Source organism: Quercus suber, unplaced genomic scaffold, assembly GCF_002906115.3.
Source record: "Quercus suber isolate HL8 unplaced genomic scaffold, Cork oak 2.0 scaffold_528, whole genome shotgun sequence".
In the NCBI taxonomy this organism is placed as follows: domain Eukaryota; kingdom Viridiplantae; phylum Streptophyta; class Magnoliopsida; order Fagales; family Fagaceae; genus Quercus; species Quercus suber.
The window spans coordinates 399,862-424,029 of NW_027069977.1; the positions used below are offsets into that span (position 1 = coordinate 399,862).

General features: G+C 32.5%; 2 protein-coding genes across 8 annotated transcripts; one reads left to right on the forward strand and one right to left on the reverse strand.

Annotated features, from left to right (window-relative positions):
- Positions 1-2,239: 2,239 nt before the first annotated feature.
- On the forward strand, positions 2,240-9,618 carry LOC112036623 (probable inactive purple acid phosphatase 1). 2 transcript variants are annotated; one of them, XM_024069458.2, is made up of 13 exons: positions 2,240-2,391; positions 3,054-3,239; positions 3,470-3,561; positions 4,513-4,579; positions 4,690-4,812; positions 5,700-5,792; positions 6,055-6,184; positions 6,542-6,623; positions 6,991-7,123; positions 7,587-7,792; positions 7,879-8,004; positions 8,450-8,759; positions 9,173-9,618. In XM_024069458.2, the coding sequence occupies exons 2-13, from the start codon at positions 3,057-3,059 to the stop codon at positions 9,476-9,478; spliced, it is 1,851 nt and encodes a 616-aa protein (XP_023925226.2). In that variant the 5' UTR covers positions 2,240-2,391; positions 3,054-3,056; the 3' UTR covers positions 9,479-9,618. The 2 variants fall into 2 exon arrangements, with proteins under 2 accessions (XP_023925226.2, XP_065619921.1); XM_065763849.1 differs by having other exon boundaries at positions 3,057-3,239.
- A 2,421-nt stretch (positions 9,619-12,039) lies between these two features.
- On the reverse strand, positions 12,040-18,008 carry LOC112033281 (uncharacterized). 6 transcript variants are annotated; one of them, XM_065763865.1, is made up of 9 exons: positions 17,821-18,008; positions 16,257-16,324; positions 15,902-15,984; positions 15,382-15,525; positions 15,059-15,207; positions 14,270-14,393; positions 13,837-14,067; positions 13,611-13,735; positions 12,040-12,941 (listed from the first exon to the last, which is right to left on the reverse strand). In XM_065763865.1, exons 4-9 carry the CDS (start codon positions 15,417-15,419, stop codon positions 12,457-12,459), a joined length of 1,152 nt encoding a protein of 383 aa, XP_065619937.1. In that variant the 5' UTR covers positions 15,420-15,525; positions 15,902-15,984; positions 16,257-16,324; positions 17,821-18,008; the 3' UTR covers positions 12,040-12,456. The 6 variants fall into 6 exon arrangements, with proteins under 6 accessions (XP_065619937.1, XP_065619936.1, XP_065619939.1 ...); XM_065763864.1 differs by having other exon boundaries at positions 15,382-15,529; XM_065763867.1 differs by lacking the exon at positions 15,382-15,525 and having other exon boundaries at positions 17,821-18,007.
- Between the last annotated feature and the right edge of the window lie 6,160 nt (positions 18,009-24,168).

Below are 24,168 nucleotides of genomic sequence, written 5' to 3' on the forward strand. Positions count from 1 at the left end.
AAATTGAGAAAGTTCATTTTACAAGTAAGATCTTATTTCTTGTATCTGAAAGTGTATATGATATCATGTCATCTAAAGTTTTAAATAATGTGACATTAGATAAGTAGATACACCAATTTGAAATATTTAATCCCAAAAATGAAATGGATCTTGTAAAAATGGGTATGAGGGCAAAAGTTAAGCAATAATAAATGTTTAATTATGGGCTAAATATGCCTATGTTTCCAAGGGAAAAAAAATACTTATCAATAATTCATTAGTTTATAAGCACAAATTTACCATGATTGTGTCTTTTTCTTAATATGTGTTTGAAGTTTGATTTTATTTTCTAAAACATGTATAAAAAATACTATTTAATGAGTATTAAATACAACTTAACTTATGTCCTTAAAGCACACGTTAATAAGGATAAAATATTATTTAATTGAGTATTAAATATAAAGTATTGTATGTTCCTAATTAAATTAAGATAGATGAATGCTTGACCAATACAAGTCTACAACATAAACAATTCTTTATATATATATATATATATAAAATAATTAAATTCAATATAACTATGTATTTCAATTTAACTAGATAATCTAATGTACAACATCTATATATCTACACCTAAATTTTACCCGTTAATAAAACTCTTGATTTATTAATTATGCACAATTCATGCACATAAGTTCGAGATGGTGGGACAGAGGGACTGCATTCAGTCGAGATTAGCAGGGAAGCACTTGGAAAGAACCCTATGCCTCTTGCTCATTGCTCATTAGTGCCCTCATGAGGTTAAGATAACAACTATGGCTTACTAGATTTTCTTACTTGCAAGTCTGAACCTAATGAGTAAAATGACACTATAGTAACATCAAATAGAGAAGTTACTCTATTCTTACACTTGTTCGAGATGGCTGTGTGTGTCTTTTTCTTCAAATTTGTTTAACTTTACTTTTTCTTTAAAGAAAATCATTTATACATATACACCTAAAAATTAAAATAAGCACTCAATTATTAAAATCTGATGTGTCTCACCCCGTTTGTCATCGCACCACAGTCGAATCTTCCTTCCAAAGATTCTAAGGTTCTTTTACAAAATGTCAAAAATCGTACCAATAATAATAATATAATATATACAACTTTATTTTTTTCGAAAAAAAAAAAAAAACAACTCGCTCCCTCCATCGCCATTTTTAGTAATAATATTTTAAATTTAATTTAAAATATAGTTTTTTTTAAAAAAAAATAAAGACAGGATTGGGTCAATACGTTGCTTAAAGGTGATAAATTTAAGTGTACTTTTCTTTAATATTTAAATATTAATTATTTAGCTTTATATACTATAAGTTTTTTTTCTTTTTCTTTTTTGGGTTTGAAGACCGTCTGTCTTGTTATTTGAGATTAGAGAGGCAATAAAAGTTAATTTTTTGTAATTAGGTTTTATTGACATTTCTTTTATGATTACTAATAGCTAATTCACTTAAAATTATAATATTTCAAGGAAAAAAAAAAACTTCTAAAGTGTAGCACAATAGACTCTAGTTTATTAAAAACATTATTGCAATTATACTTAATAATATAATTTACTATGTGAGAGACTGATTTAAAAAAATTAAAATCTCATGTTTTTATATATAAAAAACAAAATCAGAAAAAGAGCCTCAAGTTGTTAAGAAAATTGATTGTCAATGATTATTAAGTGTACTCAAAACAATTTTTTTTAGTTAAACTATTTATGTTTTTAATTAAGTTAAATTTCTATTGACTCAATATTTTGAGGAACTTTTTAGAGGTGGGGGAAATAATATAAAACTCACCTTTAAAAAAAAAAATCAATTATCATTACAATTTTTGGGACATTTTTGTATGATTTTGAACACCTTTTGTTTTTATAAATGGGGGCCTTAAAACCGTGGAATTAAATTTTGCCTTAAGCTAGCCTTACTCCTTTTTTTTTTTTTTTTTGAGAGGCTAATTTTGGGGCTCAAACATGCCGGTTATTGTTTATTTTGATGGAAAATATTTGTCATCTCACAAAGACTCCACCTTTGTTTTACTTTAAAAAAAATATATAAAAATATAAAAAAATAAATAAAACTAATTTAAGAATATGTGTTTGATTATGTTATTTAAATAATAATTTTTAATATTTAAACAATATTATTAATATTTTTGCGCATTTTTTTCACTTCACAAATTAACAATAACATTACTAAATTTTTTTTACCAAAACCCACCGTTTTTCACCATGCAGAACAGTTTTTATTCCTTTGTCCCTCACACTAATCCACATTCCAGTTCACCCGTAGAAGATGCAGTACAGTTCATCTGCTTAGCTCGCAGCAAAATAATGAGCACCAACTTGTTCTGAAAGTGAGAGCTCTACTATAGCATCTTCTACAGGTGATCACTTTTTTTTTTTTTCCCTCTATTCCCTTTTCTTCAAAACTTCCTTCAGTTCCTTCAATTACCCAGTTAGCTCTCTTTTGCTTTTTCAAAAAAAAAAAAAAAATCGGTGCTAGAATTGGATACCCAGTTGCTTGTTTTAGTATTTTCTATGACCCTTTTTTTTAGAACATCCAAATTATCAATTAGTATAAGAAGAAAAGTAGACATTTTTGTGTGTAAGTGGTGTTTAGTTGCTCTTTTGGAGTTGCAAGTGAGAGTGATGCTAAGGGTAGTATAAAATTTACCAAATAAGTCTTATGAATTGATGGGACACCAATCATAAATAATAAAAAATGTAATTCAAACATTTATATAAGGAAAAAGTTATGTACAGTTCATTAGGTGCTATGCTGTAATTTAGGTTCCTCAATTGAAATCAACCACATGATTGAATTGATCTATACTGTAAAAAGAATTTCAAATGACAATAAAATTCAATAATGTGATTTATTTGTCAATGCAATCACATGGTTAAATTTAATTGGAGAATCTAAGATGGAACTGTACCTAAGTTTTATCCATTTATTCATTATGTTGTTGAAATAGCTTTAGCATTTTCCTGCAAGTAATTGCTTGGGTTGGCATAGAATTTTATCAAATTTTGATTTTTGTTTCAGAAGATGGGTGGGAAGAGAGTATTGAAAATGTGCACCTTGGCATTTGTTCTGTTGGGTCTTGCAAGCCTTCAAGAGGCAATGTCACATGGAGTTCACCCACTCTCCAAAATTGCTACTCACAAGACAACATATGCTTTTGATGACCGCGCCTATATTAATGTCACTCCTACTGTTCTTGGAGCGAAGGTATATAAGTTTCAATAATAACTTTTTTTTTTTTTTTTAATTTAGTCTCTTTTCTCTCATTCCTTACCATCAAGGCCTCAACTTATGATGGGAACAATTTTCTCTATTATATATTTTGAAAGATGGAATGTCCTGTTGACACCTATCATCCTAATTTGTTTTAAATTGGGATGAAACAGCCTCAAGTTTGTGTTTTAATTAGGACTGATGCTAGATTTTCACTATTTTAGGGGGAAACTACAGTCTGGGTGACAGTGGACTTTAGTTCTCCAACCCCATCTAATGATGATTGGATTGCAGTGTTTTCTCCTGCCAATTTCAGGTAAATATAAATTTCTTCGTCATATCAGAACTTATATATGGCTTTTGCATACAATCGGGAACCTCTAGAATGATTTTCTTCTGATATCTTTCTTTGTGCATTTGTTCAAATTAGTGGCATTGATCATTAAGTTGGAAGCATTTTGAAAATTCTAAGATTGATCCCAATATTCTAATTAATGGATTAACAATAGAGTATGCCCAACAGTAATAGTTTACAGTTAACACAATCACAAAAATAATCACTACAATCCAAAACAATAAAATGAATTCAAGGATTTTACTGATGAATTGGAAAACTTTCCACTATAGAAGAAACAGTTACAAATAGTTGATACTCACAAAACCTTTAGACTAGGCGCTACTTAACCTTAGCAAGCAACCTATTGGCCTCCCACTGCAGTGGTTCCAGAACTCTGGAATCCTTCTATAGAACTTCCTTCATGAACAAACTCATCCGCATCAATCCAGAAGTTTGGTTTATTAGTGAACTAACTAACAAGGATTAAAAACTTCTTTGGTTTGGATGGAAATCAATTTAGGCTCATGAGGTGAATAAACATAGGAGATATATCTTCTATTTAGGCTCAAGCAAAGAAGGTTTCTTAGAATGCTCTTGGTACATCAGCCTCAACCTTGAAAGTCGTCCGTCAAAGGGTATTAATAGGTAGGTCAAAGTTTAGGTTAAATCAGTCTTCAAGTAGAATTAGGATTGCAAAATCTATAATCTCGCTCAAGTGAAGTCTCTTCTTGATTTTAATGATCGCTTGAGTGAGGCCTGAGTTTGCTCAAGCAAGCTTTCTGAACTTTGAGATCTTCAAGAAGCTCTTTTCTGAAAACTTCACCTAATTAAATTGCAATGCTTATGACCCTCATTAACACATGGTTTGGCACATGGAATTTGCCCACACAAACCTAAATCCCAATACATTTCTTTTTCCTCAATTTGCAGCGCTGCCACATGCCCCAAAGACAACCCATATGTGCTACCTCCAATGTTGTGTACTGCACCTCTCAAGGTTCATGCCACACTTCTTTGCAATGTCTATTTCTTTGTAGCTTCATGGCCTGCTTTTATATGAAGTGGAAAAAGAGAAAAAATTTAACATTATACTTTTTTATTTTGCAGTATAAATATGCAAATTACAACAACCCTAACTACACAAAAACAGGAAAAGGGTCGATGAAGTTTCAGTTGATTAAGCAGAGATCAGACATCTCCTTTGCACTCTTCACTGGTGGCATATCAAATGTATGCCAATTTATGTCTAGTGACTTGTACATTTTACGTGCTCCTAATTATATAGAACAAATGCATTGGCTAGTCAGTCTCCTATATCTTGTTTTGCTTCAAAAAGAAGATTGATGTGCTGTAGTTTAGAATCTTAGATACAAGAATACTAATAATAAGAACTGCTTTCCAGTGTCTGTGAAATCTATCTAACAAAGCTTTAGTCCCAACTACTTTGGGCTGGCTACCCAAATCCTTTTTCACCATTTAGTTACATAAGTGCCATTTCTTTGTGTGAAACCCTTTGCAATATTAATTTTTCATAGTTCCTCTACCTATGTTCTTTTCATTTATCCTCTTCTTGATTTGGTATCTTCAAGTTGATCCAAATTGATCACAACCAGTGCATTCATGGTTCTTTTTGCACGTGGTATTTGCATTGGATTTTTCCTTGTCTTTATTGGGCTGCCAATGAAATTTGTTGTGTGATTTTGACTGGTCAAATAACTCTCTTGTTCTCACCACAGCATTTGCCATGTGAGTTAATTAGTCTGAAGCTGTCCATGTGAGTTACATTTCTGGTTCAACTTTATTCATTATTAAATGTTCCAGGGAACCAAATTATGGGAAGAAAAAAAAATCCATTTCCATCTTCCATCTTTACATGATGACCTAATTCTGTTTGACTTATGCAATTATAATCTGTCATTTACTTTCCATATCACTTCTTATATGATTTGCTGTAAAACTTTAAATGCTTTATACAAGGAGTGATGGTACTGAGCTACATCATTTTGTTAGACTTTTGTAATAAAATTGGAAGGAACTTTAGCATTTTCCTTATCCAATACCCCTGCATTTGATTGTGTTAACAATTTATTTATTTGTTTATCAATTTTTCATAACAGCCAAAGCTAGTAGCAGTGTCAAACAAGTTAGCTTTTGTAAATCCAAATGCTCCAGTCTATCCACGCCTAGCACAAGGAAAAGTTTGGAATGAAGTAAGTTCAATATCTGTATTGATTTTTGTCTCAAAGCTTTTACTTTCTATAATCTGAATGACAAGGTCCTCTACTTGTCTGTGTATGGAACTACAACGCAGCAAACTTTTCTTGCTATACCTGTATTTCTTTCCATTACATAGCTATTCATTTGTTCACAAACTGTTACACTAGGTCTTAATATTAATATTTTTTAGTGGGGAGTGGGGCGTGGCTTACAACATCTCAAGGAAATAATGTATAATGTTCACATGATCTTCAGATGACTGTAACATGGACAAGTGGATATGGAATTGATGAAGCAGAGCCTTTTGTAGAATGGGGTCCAAAAGGAGGAGCCCAAGTGAGATCCCCTGCTGGGACACTTACTTTTGATCGGAACACCATGTGTGGTGTGTAATTTCATTTTTCCCTTTAAATTTTGTCTTTTCAGATAGATCTGTTGGTTTTTTGAAAGAGAATAACCTTGGGTAGGCAAACCACCGTAATCTTGGTAATGGAATTCCAGAAACTTGATTTGTAATAGGAACTCAATGACATCAGTGTACACTGGAGTCTAATACATCACAGATTTAGTCATAAAAAGAAAGAAAAATTAAGTAGAAGTAAATTTAATTCCTGCAAGGAAATTTCTGTTATGAATCTCTTGTAATATTACTATTTTTTTCATATGTTAAAATCTCCCAGAGTTTTCCTCCTGGTTATTTTTGGAAAATAGATGAATTTATCTTAGCCATTTATCCATACAGCTGCACCAGCAAGGACAGTAGGATGGCGTAACCCTGGATACATACACACCAGTTTTTTGAAGGAGTTGTGGCCCAACAAAGGGTGCGTTATAATTTATTTGCTCATATTATGTTGTTTCTGGTTGTGTCATATGTTTCTGGTTACTTTGTTGGAAGCACCGCAAAAGCTAGGAGGTGGGAAAAACAACCATAAAGTGAAATTTTTAATAGGCTAATTAGAACTGAACCTTGTATCTTTCTGTCTTTCCACTGTGAATTAGCCCAATGAGTTTTATATATGGTCTCTTACAAAGTATTTTGATCCCAAATGTTAACAATTTTAACTACATGTATTCAATTGTAATAGAATGAACCTTGAATTATTGGACTTGCACGTGCTAAAATTTTAGCCCTCTTCTGTTTGATTTGCTTGCTACTTTAACTTCCGATCCTTCTTATTGATTATTCAGGTATACATACAAGCTGGGGCATAGGTTGTTTAATGGTACATGTATTTGGAGTCAAGAATACTGGTTTAGAGCGTCTCCTTATCCTGGTCAAAATTCTTTGCAACATGTGATAATATTTGGAGACATGGGAAAGGTGTGAACTCTTTTTCTTTTTTTTGAGAATCAGAAAGGTGTGAACTCTCTTGGAAGACTGTATGTGCATATGAATAAAGCCCATTTCCCCATTTATAATGATTAGGGACTTCAATACCATCTGATGTATGCATGTTGTTGCAGTGGTTATTAAGTGAAGCATTTTGTTGTGTATGTAAGTACATGTATATAGATTAATGAAATTATCTGACATAATATTTAATCCCCCTTCCTTAACCTCTAAAATTCAAAACTATATTTTACTTTTGTTAACGTTTACAAATGTCACATTGCGTAAAGAACTATTCATTTATACATTTGCCCTCCTAAGGATGTGTGGTTTCAATTTAACTGAATATCAATTACCAGTCTTTTTTGGCCTTTTTCATCTTTCAGCATACTGTATATCCAAATTGTACTTGATGCAATCTCACAAGATTTTTGTTTAATTGTCCACCTTGCAGGGCGAAGCTGATGGTTCCTTTGAATTTGAAGATTTCCAGCCTGCATCTCTGAACACTACTAAGCAGCTTATTGAAGACTTAAATAACATTGATATAGTCTTCCACATTGGAGATATAGTCTATGCTATGGGTTATATTGCACAGTGGGACCAATGCACTGCACAGATTGAGCCAATTGCATCAACTAAGCCTTACATGATTGGAAGGTTTGTCATAATATGCATAAATAGCTCATTAAGCATGTAGACATCTTCTGATTTTTCATATGTGTAATCATTTAATGTCTTTGCAGTGGTAACCATGAGCGTGACTGGCCAGGAACTGGATCCTTCTACCAGAACATGGATTCAGGAGGAGAGTGTGGTGTGTTAGCTGAGAACATGTTTTATGTCCCTGCTGAGAACAGGGCTAATTTCTGGTATGGAAGTAATACTCAGATATAAAGAACTTTGTAGCAATTGTTTGCTTTATTTACCTATCATATTCACTATTAGCCATAGGTGCTGCTCATTTAGTTCATACCTTCGACCTCTATGTAATGTGATAGTATTGTTAGGATCCCAACTGCATGAAATATCTTCCAACACAGCTAGAAATTCTCTAAAACATTCTTTTAATTTTGCCCCAAAAAAAAAAAAAAAAAAAAACATATTCGTCTTCACAACTCAACACCACTCCTCCAAAAATTCTGAAATTACTCCCAGATCCATTGTTTTGCATTCACTATTAATGTGGGTTTCTCCAATTTTTGGCTTTAAAGAACCAGCTGCCAAATTGGTTCCACATAAAAATTTTTAAAAATTTTCTTGTTCAAGTAGGGAGAAGGGGTGGGATTCTTGATGATCACTTTTACTTGTTTCCAGGTACTCCGCTGACTATGGCATGTTCCGATTCTGCGTAGCTCACACTGAACTTGATTGGAGAGAGGGATCAGAGCAATACAAGTTCATTGAGAACTGCCTTGCATCAGTTGACAGACAAAGACAACCATGGTTAATTTTTCTTGCACATAGAGTACTAGGTTATTCTTCTGTGGACTTTTATGTGGAAGAAGGATCATTTGAGGAACCAATGGGAAGGGAGGACCTCGAAAAGCTTTGGCAGAAGTACAAGGTTGACATTGCCCTCTATGGCCATGTGCACAATTATGAAAGGTCATGCCCGGTCTACGAGGTATGATCATGTATAACAAAGCTGTACCATAGTCATTTCTTCCTCCATTTTGCACTGCATAGATTCGGTACCACCACAGACATTGCAATTTCTTAACCAACAATTTAATTGTTAAAATAATGGTTAAGTAATAAAATCCACTCTTTACTATCAGTTAAAACTTTTTGGATAAGTGGTAGTTTATCTTGGTATTAGATTAGGTGATTTTAAGTTTGAACCATGCCTCCACTTTACCTCCCATTCAAAAGTTAAAAATTCCACGTGTTGGATTCACTTTTTGAGGGGTAGTCTAAGCCTCATGAGGGACAACATCATGGAATAGTAGTTAAGTGATTAATTTAATTTACTCTTTTCTATCAACTTAAGTTTTTGGGACTAGTGGTAATTTATATCTTTTTTTCTTCTTGCTGCAGAATATCTGCACCAGTCAAGAGAAACACAACTATATAGGCCCCTTGAAGGGAACGATTCATGTGATTGCTGGAGGAGGAGGAGCAAGCCTTCATGAATTTGCTCCCATCAATACCACGTGGAGTATATATAAAGACTATGATAACGGATTCGTCAAACTTACCGCATTTGATCATTCACACCTTTTGTTTGAATACAAGAAGAGCAGGGATGGAAAAGTGTATGACTCTTTCACAATCTCTCGGGATTATAGGGACATCTTGACCTGTACTGGTGATAGTTGTCCAGAAGTTACACTAGCACAGTAGTATCTTGATACAGATATAAGGGAAATTTTTGTTGATAAGTGCTAAGTGCCATTTGTAAATAAAGATTCACTAATATTGTGTGTGTTAGCAGTTCCTCATCATGTTCTGCTGCTTTAATATTTATTATTCTGATTAATCAAGTCTAAGAAACTGAGCCTTTTATCTCGTATGAAAGTAGTTATCAATTTCTAATCTATAGCTATATAATATCTAAAAGTTAAAGTGTAACATTTATTGTTGTTACGTTCTTGTTTAGTCACATTAGCGCAGTATTTCTATTCACTCAATCCACTTTAGTATTTTTATCCAATTTGTTCCATTTCAATCCACTTTAATATTTCTGTCCACTTCGGTCCAACTTGGTCACTTCAATCCACTTTAGTCTATTCCAATTGTAAAATCTATTAACAAAAATCTAAATGAGTTAATTTAATTATTTTGTCCAAATCTGTTAGTACATGAAGTCATTTAAACATTTTTTAAATTAATATTAATCAAACAATAAGATCTTTTAAATAATGCATCATATGAATGTTTTCATTTAAATTTTTAATATGAAAAGAACATTCAAATGATACTGTTTACTAACTAAAAAATTTACAAAGAAACAAGATTGATTAGTTTCACATTAACAACATAATAAACAAATTCCTAATTTTTTTTTTTAGTGATACTTAGTTACTACAAATTTTACTACATATAAGTGTTACAAATCTATATAATATTTAAAAACTAAAGCGTAGTATTTATTGTTTTTGCTCTTTATTTGAGGCATATTAGTGCAACATTTCGGTCCAATTAAGTCCATTTAGTCTATTTTGGTCAACTTGGGTCATATTCGGTCTAATAGGGTCCATTTCAATCCACTTAGGTCATTCGGTCCATTCAAGTTTATTTTGGACTAATTGGGTTTTAAATTGATTCTTAAGTTGCATTTTTAGTTTTGGACTCAAAATTGTTTTTTCTTCTTAATTTTTGGGTTGAAAAATATGAAATTTTATTTTATTTGGGCCAAACTTGTTAGTTTTGAGCTAAAAAATACAAATAAAATAGGCATTAGAGACATGGACCCTAAAAAAGCAATAAAAATAATAAATATTCAAAAAATTACCTTAAAATTCAAGTTTTAATAATATAGACATTATATTTATATTTGGAAAGGAAAAAAAAAAAAATACTAGATTGCTCTTGGGGTTGGAGGACATTGTTGAAAATGAGAAATATTTTTCAAGACCAACGCGAGCATATTGTGGGAGATGGAAGAAAAATTCACTAGGCATGATTTTTGATATCGAGATGGGCCTCTTTTTTCCTAAATACATATTTTAGATAGTCTATAATGATGCAAATATCAAGTTATTTTCTTATATTCATGAAGGTCATTGGCATTGGCCACCAGGCAAGTATGAGTATCTAGTATCCATTTAATCCAGGTTGTGTGAGATGAAGTTGGGGGGTAAGGACTCTCTCTCTTGTTTACCTTCTAGAACAGGTAAACTGTCTTGTAAAATTACTTGGGAGGAGATTATAACTAAATGTCCCACAGAAGAGTGGATCCAATTTATTTTGGTCTGTCCAACTGTCCCTTCAATTTCTAGGCATTCTTTTATTATTTGGTTGGCCAATGAGGATTTGGTTTTCAAAAAGGGATAGATTGATACCTAGAGATTATGAAGATTATACTTTATGCATGTTTTGCATAAATTGTATTGAAATCTGAGATCATATCTTTTTTTAGTGTTCATTACAAAAAGAATTTGGATGAAAGTACCAAGTTATTTCTTCATTAGTGAACCTTACTGCAAGTGGGATGATATGCTCAATCGGGGAGTTAATTCCTTGAGGAGGAAGTGTTTCAAATCCACTCTATGTAGATTGGTCTATGCTGCGTCTATCAATAATATATAGCTTCAAAGAAACACCAAGATTTACAATGTCCAGATTAAGTCTGAGGAAGGGACCCACCTCTCTATTTGTTGGACATTAAATCCAAGATGGAATTCTACTGCAGAGTAAAGAAATGTCAAGAATAGAGTTCTTTGCACGAGTTAGGGGATATCTCAATCTGCTTTCAAGAATTGAGTTGTGGTTGTGGTGTTTAGGCACTCAATGTTGTGTACTTGCTTTGTACCTTTTTTTGCCCCAGCAAGGCTTGGTTGTGTTACTGTTGTAGTTGCAGATTTCTGCTTGTTCACAGAACCGTCTTGATTCCTGAGTTCTAATATCACTCATTCAACTGAACAAAATTCAAGTAAAAAGGTCTCAACAAGGAATATAAAGATTCTTGCAATTGGAGAGGAGCCAAGCCTCACACACCATAGAGTGAAGTGCCTTTCTTTGGCTATATCTATCAATGGATGAGCATCATTTGTGCAACCAAGTTATAGCCAACTTCAGAGTGATACGAATTCTTTTTTTTAGCTATAACAAAATGCTATTCATAAGCATCATGCGTGACTTTATATATTGATGCCTTGGATGAAATTCGTTGCCAAGTTTTTTTTTTTTTTTTTGGGATATAATAAGCAACTGATCTTAATCTTAGGAATTTGGCTCAGTCATTTGCAGCAAGAATGCAACATTCACATTGTAATGGCATGGTTAAAGCAAAGTTATAATGAACACTTTGCAGATGCCCTAATCAGTCCAAGAGTCCAGGCCTCAACTCACTTTGACTAAATAATGAAATCTTACAGGCATTTACAGATTTACCATGTTGCTAACAAGTTCAACTAACACCTACAAGTATTCGTGTGAAGTTCTTTCCATGCAATAAGGACAGATTTCAAAGCCAAACTGGGTAGAGCATTTGGTCATGCTTGAAAGAAGCCTTGCTCACTCAAATTCCTTCTCAGCATAATATATCCCCAGTTCATATTTCTCTGCTACAGCTGCCATATCTTCCCCCATCAACTGAACTTTATCTTGGATGGTACTGCAGGATTTTCCTCTATGATTGTAGTATTGTATACTATCTCTCAGTTTTGTCTTAAAACTTTCTCAAATCCCGGAGGAATGCCATCTTGGTCCACCGCATTGAAACACTTCCTATTTGAGCTGTGCAAGAGGGGCTCAAATGCAATCTCACTTCTACTTTTAACCCCTTGTTTATACCCTAATATTAATTGTTCACTACTAGAAATCAAATACTTCGAAATAGTTGAAGTCTTTCTATCTAACCTATGCAAGTTACTGCCAGAATTAGAAGTGAGTTCATAATGTCTCTTGGATGCATATCTTGAAACAACCATATCAACTCTCCCCACATTCTCTCCACCTACCATATCAATTTCCATATCAACTGCCTCACTATCATCCATGCTCACACGGTCATTGTGTGCATGTTCCACAGAAGAAATGACTGGAGGGGGTTCTGCATCTCCCTTGTCTAGAGTATGATTATCTTTTACAGGGCGAAAGACTCCCCAAAACTGGTATTCTGCTTCTAACCTTGCAATAACATCTATAAACACAAAGTTTTTTGTCATATTCATCAAGGCAAGGAAAGTCATGTACAAAGAACCATTTGGCTGTAATGTAAATAAACACACAAAACACCAACAACCACCCATCAACCCTTAGACAGAATCTTCAATCTGAAGTCTGCTGGTGCATCATAAGTTCACATATCAGGATCCTCATACATGAAGAAGATATACTGTTTATAGTTTAGAAAAACTAAGAATTCATTTTAATATTGAAATTTCAAACTTACGGTGGCCCCCTCATATAGTATTCATAAATTTCTACGCCCACAATATTTAACATCTGATAGAGGACCAACTAGATTCTTTTTTTTTTTTTTTTTTTTTTTTTTTTGGGTACCAATATTCAAGTAAAATGAACTTACGAAATCCACAAGTGCACAATTACATTAAACCAGGAAAATAAAGTAGTTCATACAGAAAAACTAGTAAGGCAAGTCAGGGAAGTATAAATAAGGACCAATATATCGGGAGACAATCCTAGATTCCAATGCAAATTATTTCAGTATCAATAAGGATAATCTCAATCAAAAAAATAATCAGAAAACCTAAAAAGGTTGACCTTGTTATGCTCATCAATCAGAAAAGCTTGAGCTACCGGGAAAAGAAGTAGGAAAACTGAATGATGTGGAAAAAAGATAACTCACCCTGTGAGTCCACATGCAGCTGTTTTGATGTAAATATCAGCAACTCCACACCATTAAAGGAGCTTCTCATCAGTGAATTTTGGACCTCCATCTGCTTAAACAGGGAGGCAGCGTGCTCTTTGGAACTATAAGTGAATAGAAGACGTATAAAAAACTCCATAACCAGAAGATGCCCTTAAAAGCTGAAGCAGAGATAGCCACACAAAGATCAGATGCCAAGACAAACCTCTCAATATTATAATCAGGGGAAAAGTATAGAGCAATGTCACGAAGATCAGGACAATCATTCTGAAAAAGATCTGCCAAAATTTGGGATTGAGGAAGCAACTCAACACTAAGGACGAGAGGCATTTTTCCTGAAAACTCAGAGGCTCTACGACTGATGGAGGGTGGAAGTTGAGCCTTGAACCCACCAAGAAAGTTTTTAGGTGTAGAATTAGTAACAAAAAATCCTCCCCTGAAGAAAGAAAAATCTTGCATGACTCACAAATCCAATAGAGAAAAAAGAGGAAATGTTTGCCATGTACATCCTAAGAAACAATCTATTAGACAAAACGATGAAAATATGTTACTTCTAAACATTCTTTTTATGATTGAATGAGTTCCAACATCATGAAAGAATAGATTATATACAAAATAAGAAGAGATTGGTTACCGACTTCCAAGTAGCATGTGAAGTAGGGAGATAATTGCAGTATAGCTTGAATATAGGTAAAATATTCAGCAACTCGCTTTTTTCAACATCAGAGTTCTTTTGTTCAGCAACAGCTTGGGACTTCCCACCTACAAAATACAGAAACAGCAATAACTAAGAGCAATTAGGTTACCAAATTGTTATATTGCCTACTAAAGTCCCAATTATAAACACAATTTCAATAACACAAAAGCAACAAGCTACAGGTTCAAGTCCATGAATCAGCCCCGCAAAAGTGGGACTTTGTGCACTAGGTACAACTCTTTTTCTATCTTATTAATGCTCTTTTACTAGAAGACTGAGGCAGAAAGTGTTATAATTGAGTTTGTTTTAAAGGCTGTTGAATGGATGGGTACTAGGGGATTCACTCACTTTATACAAGCTTATACAAGCTTGCTTGGGCTTCTTTCATTTATCATGTCTGGCTTTAAAGAACTGCAAGAGTTCACAGTGGTCTGATTCACGAAGAGGAGAAGATTATGGGTTAATCAAGAACGATGTTAGAGCTAGAATGGGAGTATGCAATGGGTTCAAAAAAATTGAACAATAGGTACTGTCTAGTTATTTGGATATATGTTTCTTAATTATAGAATCACTATCTAGCAGTTTGGTATTGTGTTCTGCTGTTGTTGCTGCTTGTCACTTGATTGTTTCTAATTTTTCATGTAAGTATCTTTCTTTTGTTTCTGATCAATTTAAACATCTTTCTTGATTGTTTAATGAAAGTATCTCATTCAAAAAAAAAAACTGAGACCTGCTGTCGCCATTTCAGAGCAATCTATTGTCATGGTTCTCATGGTGATGTCCTTCCCACCAGCTTCTGGCAATACCATCCCACTTGACAAACATGATTTACAAATCCAATCTTCTGGAATATCATGGAGAACAACCGGCATGCAATAACTAAAAATGAAGAGATCAGAATGACAATCTATGCACCATATTTATCAATTGAAAAGCATATAATTAGAGAGTTAAGGCATGAAACGAATCAAAAGAATGAACCATAAACATCCAACCTATTCCATCCAAGTGACCTTACAAAACTTTAAGAGTACTACATAGAATGATCATTACGGTTCAAGAGCTGAAATGTACAAGAACGAGAGATCCATCCAACCAACTTGAACTTATGGTCTAAACACACTGCAGTTGGGTCCTGTAAGAACCAACATAAAAGCCTATATGGGAAGAAAACACCACCTCAATTAAGTCTCCTTGCTTCCTACAACAAGAGTAGTTGTGTATACTTAAAAAAAGGTGGAAATGAAAACTATGCATTTCATTTTTCATGTACTGATAGTAATTAGAAGTCATTGATGGGGCACTAAATTAGGAAAATAAAGTGAAATTAACTGCATGGATGAACATGCACACGCGTGCACACAAAGGTGTTGGCGTGAATAAGAAGTGAAAAACATTGAAAGTACTATCATTTTTGTTACCAAAAAACAAGTTCCTGACTGACATGACAATAAGCACGATTAGTGTCGCATCAATAACTTTTGTTTTGTGTTTAAAAGTTGACACATAGTTTATACAGTTTATGAAGTAATAATTGTAATATCCTAACATCACTCATAAAATATTATCATACCCATGTTCATGACTACAGCAACTGGAGCAAGTAGCTAATGCATTGTCAAAACCAGCATCACCACATATGTCACAAATTTCATCCTGCAAGGTGGAAGAGTAGAACATGACATTCCAAATACAAGTACCAAAACATTAGTGGAATTTAATTAAGTTCAATCAAAATATTCTGGTAAACTTTTGGAATTTATTAATTGAAAATAATTTAGTTCCTTTTTGACCAAAATAGGTCCTGGTTGGGAATTATTGGGATGTCTAAGTGCTTTTCTCACTTTTGGCACATCCAGAAACCACTTTCGAAAGAAACCAAGGTGACAAAAATTTAAGGAGGGAAAATGGGGACAGGTGGCACAAACCTATGTGGGGCATTTAAAATTTGGGAACAAAAGCAGCTAAGGAAAATCTGGGCCACTGTAGACTGCCCCTGCAGTCCAAAAGGACAGGAACCAGCCGCATTAATTATTATAAAAAAAATTATGATTTACTTGCAAAGGTAATATATTTATATTGTTAAATCAATTATTACAAAATTACTCTACAGAATTTTCATTTATAAACACATTTTACTACTAGTATTTTCTCCCCTATATAAACACATTTATAAAACACATGCACCATCAGAAATTCGATGTATTACGCATATATACTTCTCTTTCACATAAAGGTATATTTCATCGTGTACAGTAAGTGGGTTGTGGGGCTCGTGCTTATATGAGAAAAGGATGTACACAAAATGCACTTCCTAATTTCCCCTTCAAGAAGACGAAAGTATCTTGTGCATTGTATATATATGCACATTCCTTCTCATAGCATGTGAGTTTTACATGGTTGTAAAGTTCACACAATTTGAAGAATGATACAAATATCTTATGCATGATAGGTTCAAAGATACCACTACTTGAACTCATGGGGAAGGTCTTTTTAGTATGTCATATAAATTTTTTTTTAATCTTTTTCTTTCTCCTCATGGGAAGTGTCATCAAGGTTGATCTATTACTTTTTTCCCCAATTTGATCTTATCTAGGTTATTTATTTATTTTATATAAAGAAATATCTAGTTATTTCCACTATCCATTGTGCATAGATAACATATTAACATCTTCTGTTTTCACCCTCTTACTACAAAAAGTTTATAGCCAATCAGAAAAAGGAGTATAAGCAATTTTTAAAAGCAAAAAACAAAAACAACAACAACAAAATCTTTCCAAATTAGCAAACCCCATTAGCCCCTAAAGTTATGAAGTATAATAAATAAAAAAAAATTAAAATCTCAACATTCTTGAAAAATAAAAAGAAGAAGCCATACCAGTGCTGATATTTTCCCCCTTATTATACAATAAGTAAGAGGAAGTTTTACACCCAAGATGAATTGACAACACTACTGAGCTACAATACACTCCCATTTTCATTTAACTCAGTAACTCAAACATTCACACTTGACAACAACAGTTAAAAAAGGAAAGTAGAAAGAAAAAAAATCCTAATTTTTCTCAAACAAAATAAATAGACATCTTATTAAAAAATATATATACATATATCTCTTTTAAGGTAAAAGAAGAAAAGATATCTTCGTTGAAAATACCAGGTACTCGTAGATAAGGTGACAATAAACCATTAATATAAAAGCACAAAAAGTATATCAGACAAAACCATACATTATTATATTACAGAACATTATTAAAACAAAACCAACCAAGTACATCAAAATTTCATGGGCACCCATCAAAAAATTCATGATCAAGCAGTTACATTACTTACTGTATATATAGCATAATAAATGAACACGGAGAGATTCAACAAACATATAAAAAAAATCTTTTTTATATAAATATAAAGAAGGTACCAAAGTTTAACTAGCATGGACAAAAAAAAAAAATGCAGTAGAGAGAGAGTATAAACAATGCAGATTAGCGATTTTACCAAGTGGGGTTCTTTCATTGTTGCTGATATTCTGTTCTTTTTGTCGTTCTCGCAGAGAGTGAAAGCTGAGAGGTCTCTTTGTGGCCACGGATTTTGGGAAGCTGAGAGAGAGAAAGTAGGAGAAAGAGACAAATGATGAAAATAAAAGAAACTTTATGAGGGGGTAGTTTCTGATCCGCTGTAATCATCCCACGTGTTTGAAAATAAACACGTGTCATGATCATAGTGATTTCAGTGCACTGAAGGTATTGAACGCTCACTTATAAGAGTTTAGAATATTATAAATTTTACTATATTATTGACCAAAATAATAAATTAAATATTTATTAAATTCTTGAACATGTCAAATTATATTCAATCCCACATTATATTTTTAGATCTTTTTGACTTTTCGTTTATTAATTATTAATTTACTAAGCGGTTGACCTCCTCAAATTATATTCAATGCCACATTATTTATATAATAAAATTTATAATATTTTTATATATTTTCATATATTTTCGACTTCATTGTAAGCCTGAGTTAACTCAATTGAGAAAATAGTATCATGTGTATACAATAATATATATATATATATAGGAAATGATATAACATGTTTGATTTCACATCACAATGGCTGTCTTGTGACAAGGTTGAGAAGATAGGTATCATATCCATCATATATATGTTAACTAGTATGTGAATACATTCATTACATTGAGAAATAGTAGATGCTAATCACCAAAGGTAGTCAATTCCATACCGTATTGGCCGGTACGGTCGGAAATTTTTGTACTAGAACCATCACCGGTATAGAAATTGCTGTGATTCATACCGTCTTAGATACCGAGTCATACCGGTTTGTTGCGATCATTTTGAAATATTCCAGGTATTTCAACCGATAAAGAGGTTTCGGACCGGTACAAACAAGAAGAAAAAAGAAAAAGAAAAGGAAAAAGAAGATAAGAAAAATGAGTCTATGACTCACTGACTTGGTACCTAATGACTGAGATCTGTACTCCAAATCTTTCATTTTTTTTTTTTTTCCTTCTATACCCTTTTCTAATTTAGATCTCATTCCTCTCCATTGTAGCTGCCACTGCAACTTCTTTATTCTCCTTCTTCTTCTTCCTTCTTCCTGCATCTTTGGTTTCTTCACTACTAATGCACTACAACTGTGTGCTTTCAGCTTTGTGTCTTTCAAATTTTCTTATCTAATATTTAGTCAATGATGTCAGATGGTTAGAGCATCCACAGCCGGAATGCTAATCTCATCCTATTTTACCATCTCAAAAAGTCACTTTATCAATTATACAATACCATTTTACTATACATCCAGCATCCCAACTTTTATTTTCTTATCCTACTTATTAAAATAATATATTTACACATTAAAATATATTATCCAACAAAATGCACTCCTCTCACAGAAAAACGCAGCAACCCTGTTCCAAAAAAAGAAAAACCCAGAACCCACCTTGCCACCACCACGCCACCGGCCAGCAACCACCACCACAACCAAACTCACCACCAACAACACTCCATAAGCCACCGATCAGCAACCCCAAGCCACCGATCAGCAACCCCAAGCCACCAATTAGCAAACCCAAGCCACCGATCAGCAAACCCACCCCGCCGATTTGAAACCCAGGCCGTCGAAAATACTCTACCACTGATTTGAAACCCACGCCGCCGATTTGAAACCCACGCCATCACCGATCAGCAAACGCCATCGCCGCCATGCCTTCAACGGACCTTGCTTCCACCAATAGCGAGTCAGAGAGTGAGAGAGCGTAGATGAGAAAACAGAAAGAGAGAGTTGAGAAAGAAAGAAACGTCTCAGCCCCAGAGACAAAGAGAAAGAGAAGACAGAGGAGAGAGAGAATAAAAGTGCTTAAAAAATTTATACAATTGTGCTACAGTGCGATTCTACATGTAGAATCGCACTGTAGCACAATCCTAAATTTTTTTAGGATTCTTCAGATTTACAATCCCAGCTGCTGACTCTTTTATGCTTAAAATGCCAAAATTTCCTTAGATTTAGCATTTACAATTTTCACTGCGGATGCTCTTAGGTGGAAGTGGTGTGGCAATTTAATACACTTATTGCATATCTTTTGCTATTTTAGAGTCATTACGTGTCCATCCTTCTTTCTTCTTCTTCTTTTTTTCACTTTTTTTTTTTTTTGCTTTAATTTATTCCTTCACTTGTTGTTTATTGTAAATATGGTAACTTATTAGTATTATTAGTTTTCTTAGTATGCAATGAACAATTAAGCTTTTTATTTTTTATATTGTATTTTTTTTAATTGATGCTAAAGTCTAAAATCATGAATAATTTGTTCTGAATTGATGTAATGTTTTATGGTAAACTTTTATATTTATTATAATATATATATATTTATAAATATAAAAAATAACGGTAAACCCGAAACGGTACACCAGTATTGATCGGTACCGAAATATATTGTTCCACTAGTCAAACCAGTACAGCCTCCAATACGAGATTGACTTCCTTGCTAATAACAAATACTTTTTTTAATTGAACATTGTGCAATTCTTCAAAAAATAAATTGAGAAATTGGAATAAAAAACTTAACCTCAACTAATAGAATTTGACATTTGTTAATCAGAACCTAAAAATAAATAAAAAAATAAAAAATAAAAAATTCAATGACATTTGATGTGATAATTTGGAATTAGTAAAATATTATGTTCACGTGAGATCACTGTTGATATAACTTTTATTGTCGACCAATGTAAACATTTTTGAAATTTATCGTAGTACTAGATTTATTGAATAAGTGCATTCCCTATCACAATAGATAGATCTTACGTAATCTTGGAACCTATACGGGAAGAAGATACATATGTTTAATGGCAATGGACAAAATAACTAGTATTGTCTAATCCTAAGCTGGAATAGTTGCACTTGAAATTCAATTTGTGATATTTGTTAAAAAAAAAAAAAAATTGAGAAAATATTTTCATGTGAATACAATAATATATATATATATATATAGGAAATGATAGAACATGTTTGATTTCACATTACAATGGCTGTCTTGTGACAAGGTTGAGAAGATAGGTATCATATCCATCATATATATGTTCACTAATGTGTGAATACATTCATTACATTGAGAAATAGTAGATGCTAATCACCAAAGGTAGTCAATTCCATACCGTATTAGCCGGTACAGTCGGAAATTTTTGTACTAGAACCATCACCGGTATAGAAACTGCTGTGATTCATACCGCCTTAGATACTGAGTCATATCGGTTTGTTGCGATCATTTCGGAATATTCCAGGTATTTCAGCCGATAAAGAGGTTTCGGACCAGTACAAACAAGAAGAAAAAAGAAAAAGAAGATAAGAAAAATGAGTCTGTGACTCACTGACTTGGTACCTAATGACTGAGATCTGTACTCCAAATCTTTCATTTTTTTTTTCCTTCTATACCCTTTTCTAATTTAGATCTCATTCCTCTCCATTGTAGCTGCCACTGCAACTTCTTTATTCTCCTTCTTCTTCTTCCTTTTTCCTCCATCTTTGGTTTCTTCACTACTAATGCACTACAACTGTGTGCTTTCAGCTTTGTATCTTTCAAATTTTCTTATCTAATATTTAGTCAATGATGTCAGATGGTTAGGTGGAAGTGGTGTGGCAATTTAATGCACTTATTGCATATCTTTTGCTATTTTAGAGTCATCACGTGTCCATCCTTCTTTCTTCTTCTTCTTTTTTTCACTTTTTTTTTTGCTTTAATTTATTCCTTCACTTGTTGTTTATTGTAAATATGGTAACTTATTAGTATTATTAGTTTTCTTAGTATGCAATGAACAATTAAGCTTTTTATTTTTTATATTGTATTTTTTTTAATTGATGCTAAAGTCTAAAATCATGAATAATTTGTTCTGAATTGATGTAATGTTTTATGGTAAACTTTTATATTTATTATAATATATATATATTTATAAATATAAAAAATAACGGTAAACCCGAAACGGTACACCAGTATTGATCGGTACCGAAATATATTGTTCCACTAGTCAAACCAGTACAGCCTCCAATACGAGATTGACTTCCTTGCTAATAACAAATACTTTTTTTAATTGAACATTGTGCAATTCTTCAAAAAATAAATTGAGAAATTGGAATAAAAAACTTAACCTCAACTAATAGAATTTGACATTTGTTAATCAGAACCTAAAAATAAATAAAAAAATAAAAAATAAAAAATTCAATGACATTTGATGTGATAATTTGGAATTAGTAAAATATTATGTTCACGTGAGATCACTGTTGATATAACTTTTATTGTCGACCAATGTAAACATTTTTGAAATTTATCGTAGTACTAGATTTATTGAATAAGTGCATTCCCTATCACAATAGATAGATCTTACGTAATCTTGGAACCTATACGGGAAGAAGATACATATGTTTAATGGCAATGGACAAAATAACTAGTATTGTCTAATCCTAAGCTGGAATAGTTGCACTTGAAATTCAATTTGTGATATTTGTTAGTTATTTTTTTTTTAAGTTCATTAATTAAGCCAGCATATTTAGAAACTAGAAAGTTTGAAACAGAGGAACATATAAACTAACAGTAATCTCCTATATTTTTGTTTGTTTGTTTATTTACTTTGGCTTGGTTAATTGAATTGTGGTTCATCTTTGTTTATTTCTATTAACTACTGTTTAGTATATTTACTATTTGAGCTAAAGTGTGGTTATTATTTCGTCACCTAGGGAACGACTAGGGAAATTAGGGAATTTAAATTTGCAAGTTGGTTGACACAGTTATTATATACTGTCTTAGGAGTTATGAAAAAGCTTAAGGATATAAAAGCTCTGAATTTTAACAGTTTTATGTAAATAGATTGTGATATGGTGCAATAGCTAAAGCTATTACACCGTCTAATCTCTTCTCAACAGTTTAAATCAATTAACTTTTGATATCATTTATTAGATCAAGGAAGTTAAAACAGTAAAAAAAAAAAGTTGAGAGAAAAAAGGTTTAAAATTTTGAAAAAATAAAAATGACGTAGGAGGAATTGTATAATTGCAACAACCAACAGCCCTGGTTATTGCACCATATGTCATGACATTACCAAAGATAAAGTAATCAATTTCAATGATTTCAATTTTAATAAGAGGTTACTATCCCCTAGAATAGGATAGAAGATGCACTAATATGCACGTAAAGTGGTTGTCATTAAATGCTTGAGAACAAAGTACTTACCTAATTGCAAGATAATAAATGGGTGGATAGTTGGGTTGGTACAACTCAGGCCCAAAGTTAGGTTTAGGTTCAAGTATCTTTTTTTTAGGCTGAGGCTTGATGGTTCATGGTATGTGATAGGCTATTGTTTGGATTGTAAAAGGAGAATGTGATGTGATGATTGGGCACATGAAAAACTTGCAAAAGGCTTAATAACAGATTTATATATAGTTAAGACTAGATTTATTGAAAATTATTTATAATATTATCACGGTTTGAATTTGGTTGAACTTTGGTCCGACTTCAAAGACTTTGAACTTCTCAATTTTTAGGTTCTTTGAACGAACCGGGTTTCAAAATAGATAATCTATTCAATTGTCATATAGTATGTTAGAGTAAAATAGTTCTAAACATGTTTAGAGCAAAACTTTTACCCTTACATAAAACCCTCCAAATATCACATAGTTGACTACACTCAAGTTTGGAACCCAACTAGCCTGGCTACTACAAGCTTAAAGCTGCAACAGTCTTAACTATATGAAGAGATGGTAAGAATTCTTATAGACCATAATTTCTTTTTCATTTTTCAATCTTCTTTCCTTTTCTCTTTTACGTCAATCTAATGTTTATGCTTTTCTTTTTTTTGACCTCAATGTTTATGTTTTTCAAAAACAAAGAAGATGGAAAGAGGAAACACACACACAAAAAGGAAAACAATCTGTTAAACTTTTGAAGCAAAAGCATTAAATGTACCAGAACCCAAGTTACACATTTTTTATAGCTACTAATCTACTTATCTAAAAGAAATCAATTATACATTAATCTATATATATATATATATATATAAAATAATGATAGGTAAAGCAGTGAGAAAATCCAATTAAATTTCAAATTGAAATTCAACTAGAGTCTAATTTTGTGTCACATATCTCATCTAATCTAAATTTTAGAATTTTGTGCCAAGTAAGTTAATTTAGTGTAAAAATTGAATTTCAATTAGAGTTTAATTTTGCGCCATGTGTCTCATCTAATCTAAATTTTTAAATTTTTGTGCTAAATTAATTAATTTAGTGTAGAAAACAAGGAGTCCAATATAATAAACCATAAAAAACATAATCATATGGCTAAAAAAAAATT

What these genes read in the sequence shown, in the direction of transcription:
- LOC112036623 (XM_024069458.2), top strand. Translation starts at nt 3,057, where the DNA reads ATGGGTGGGAAGAGAGTATTGAAAATGTGCACCTTGGCATTTGTTCTG. An exon ending in TTTTCTCCTGCCAATTTCAG is followed by an intron (nt 3,562 to 4,512) that starts GTAAATATAAAT and finishes CTCAATTTGCAG; the next exon opens with CGCTGCCACATGCCCCAAAG. An exon ending in GAGAACAGGGCTAATTTCTG is followed by an intron (nt 8,005 to 8,449) that starts GTATGGAAGTAA and finishes ACTTGTTTCCAG; the next exon opens with GTACTCCGCTGACTATGGCA.
- LOC112033281 (XM_065763862.1), bottom strand. An exon ending in TGCTGTAGTCATGAACATGG is followed by an intron (nt 15,208 to 15,901) that starts GTATGATAATAT and finishes CTTCATTTTTAG; the next exon opens with TTATTGCATGCCGGTTGTTC. An exon ending in GCTGCATGTGGACTCACAGG is followed by an intron (nt 12,942 to 13,610) that starts GTGAGTTATCTT and finishes TTGTGTTTATAG; the next exon opens with ATGTTATTGCAAGGTTAGAA.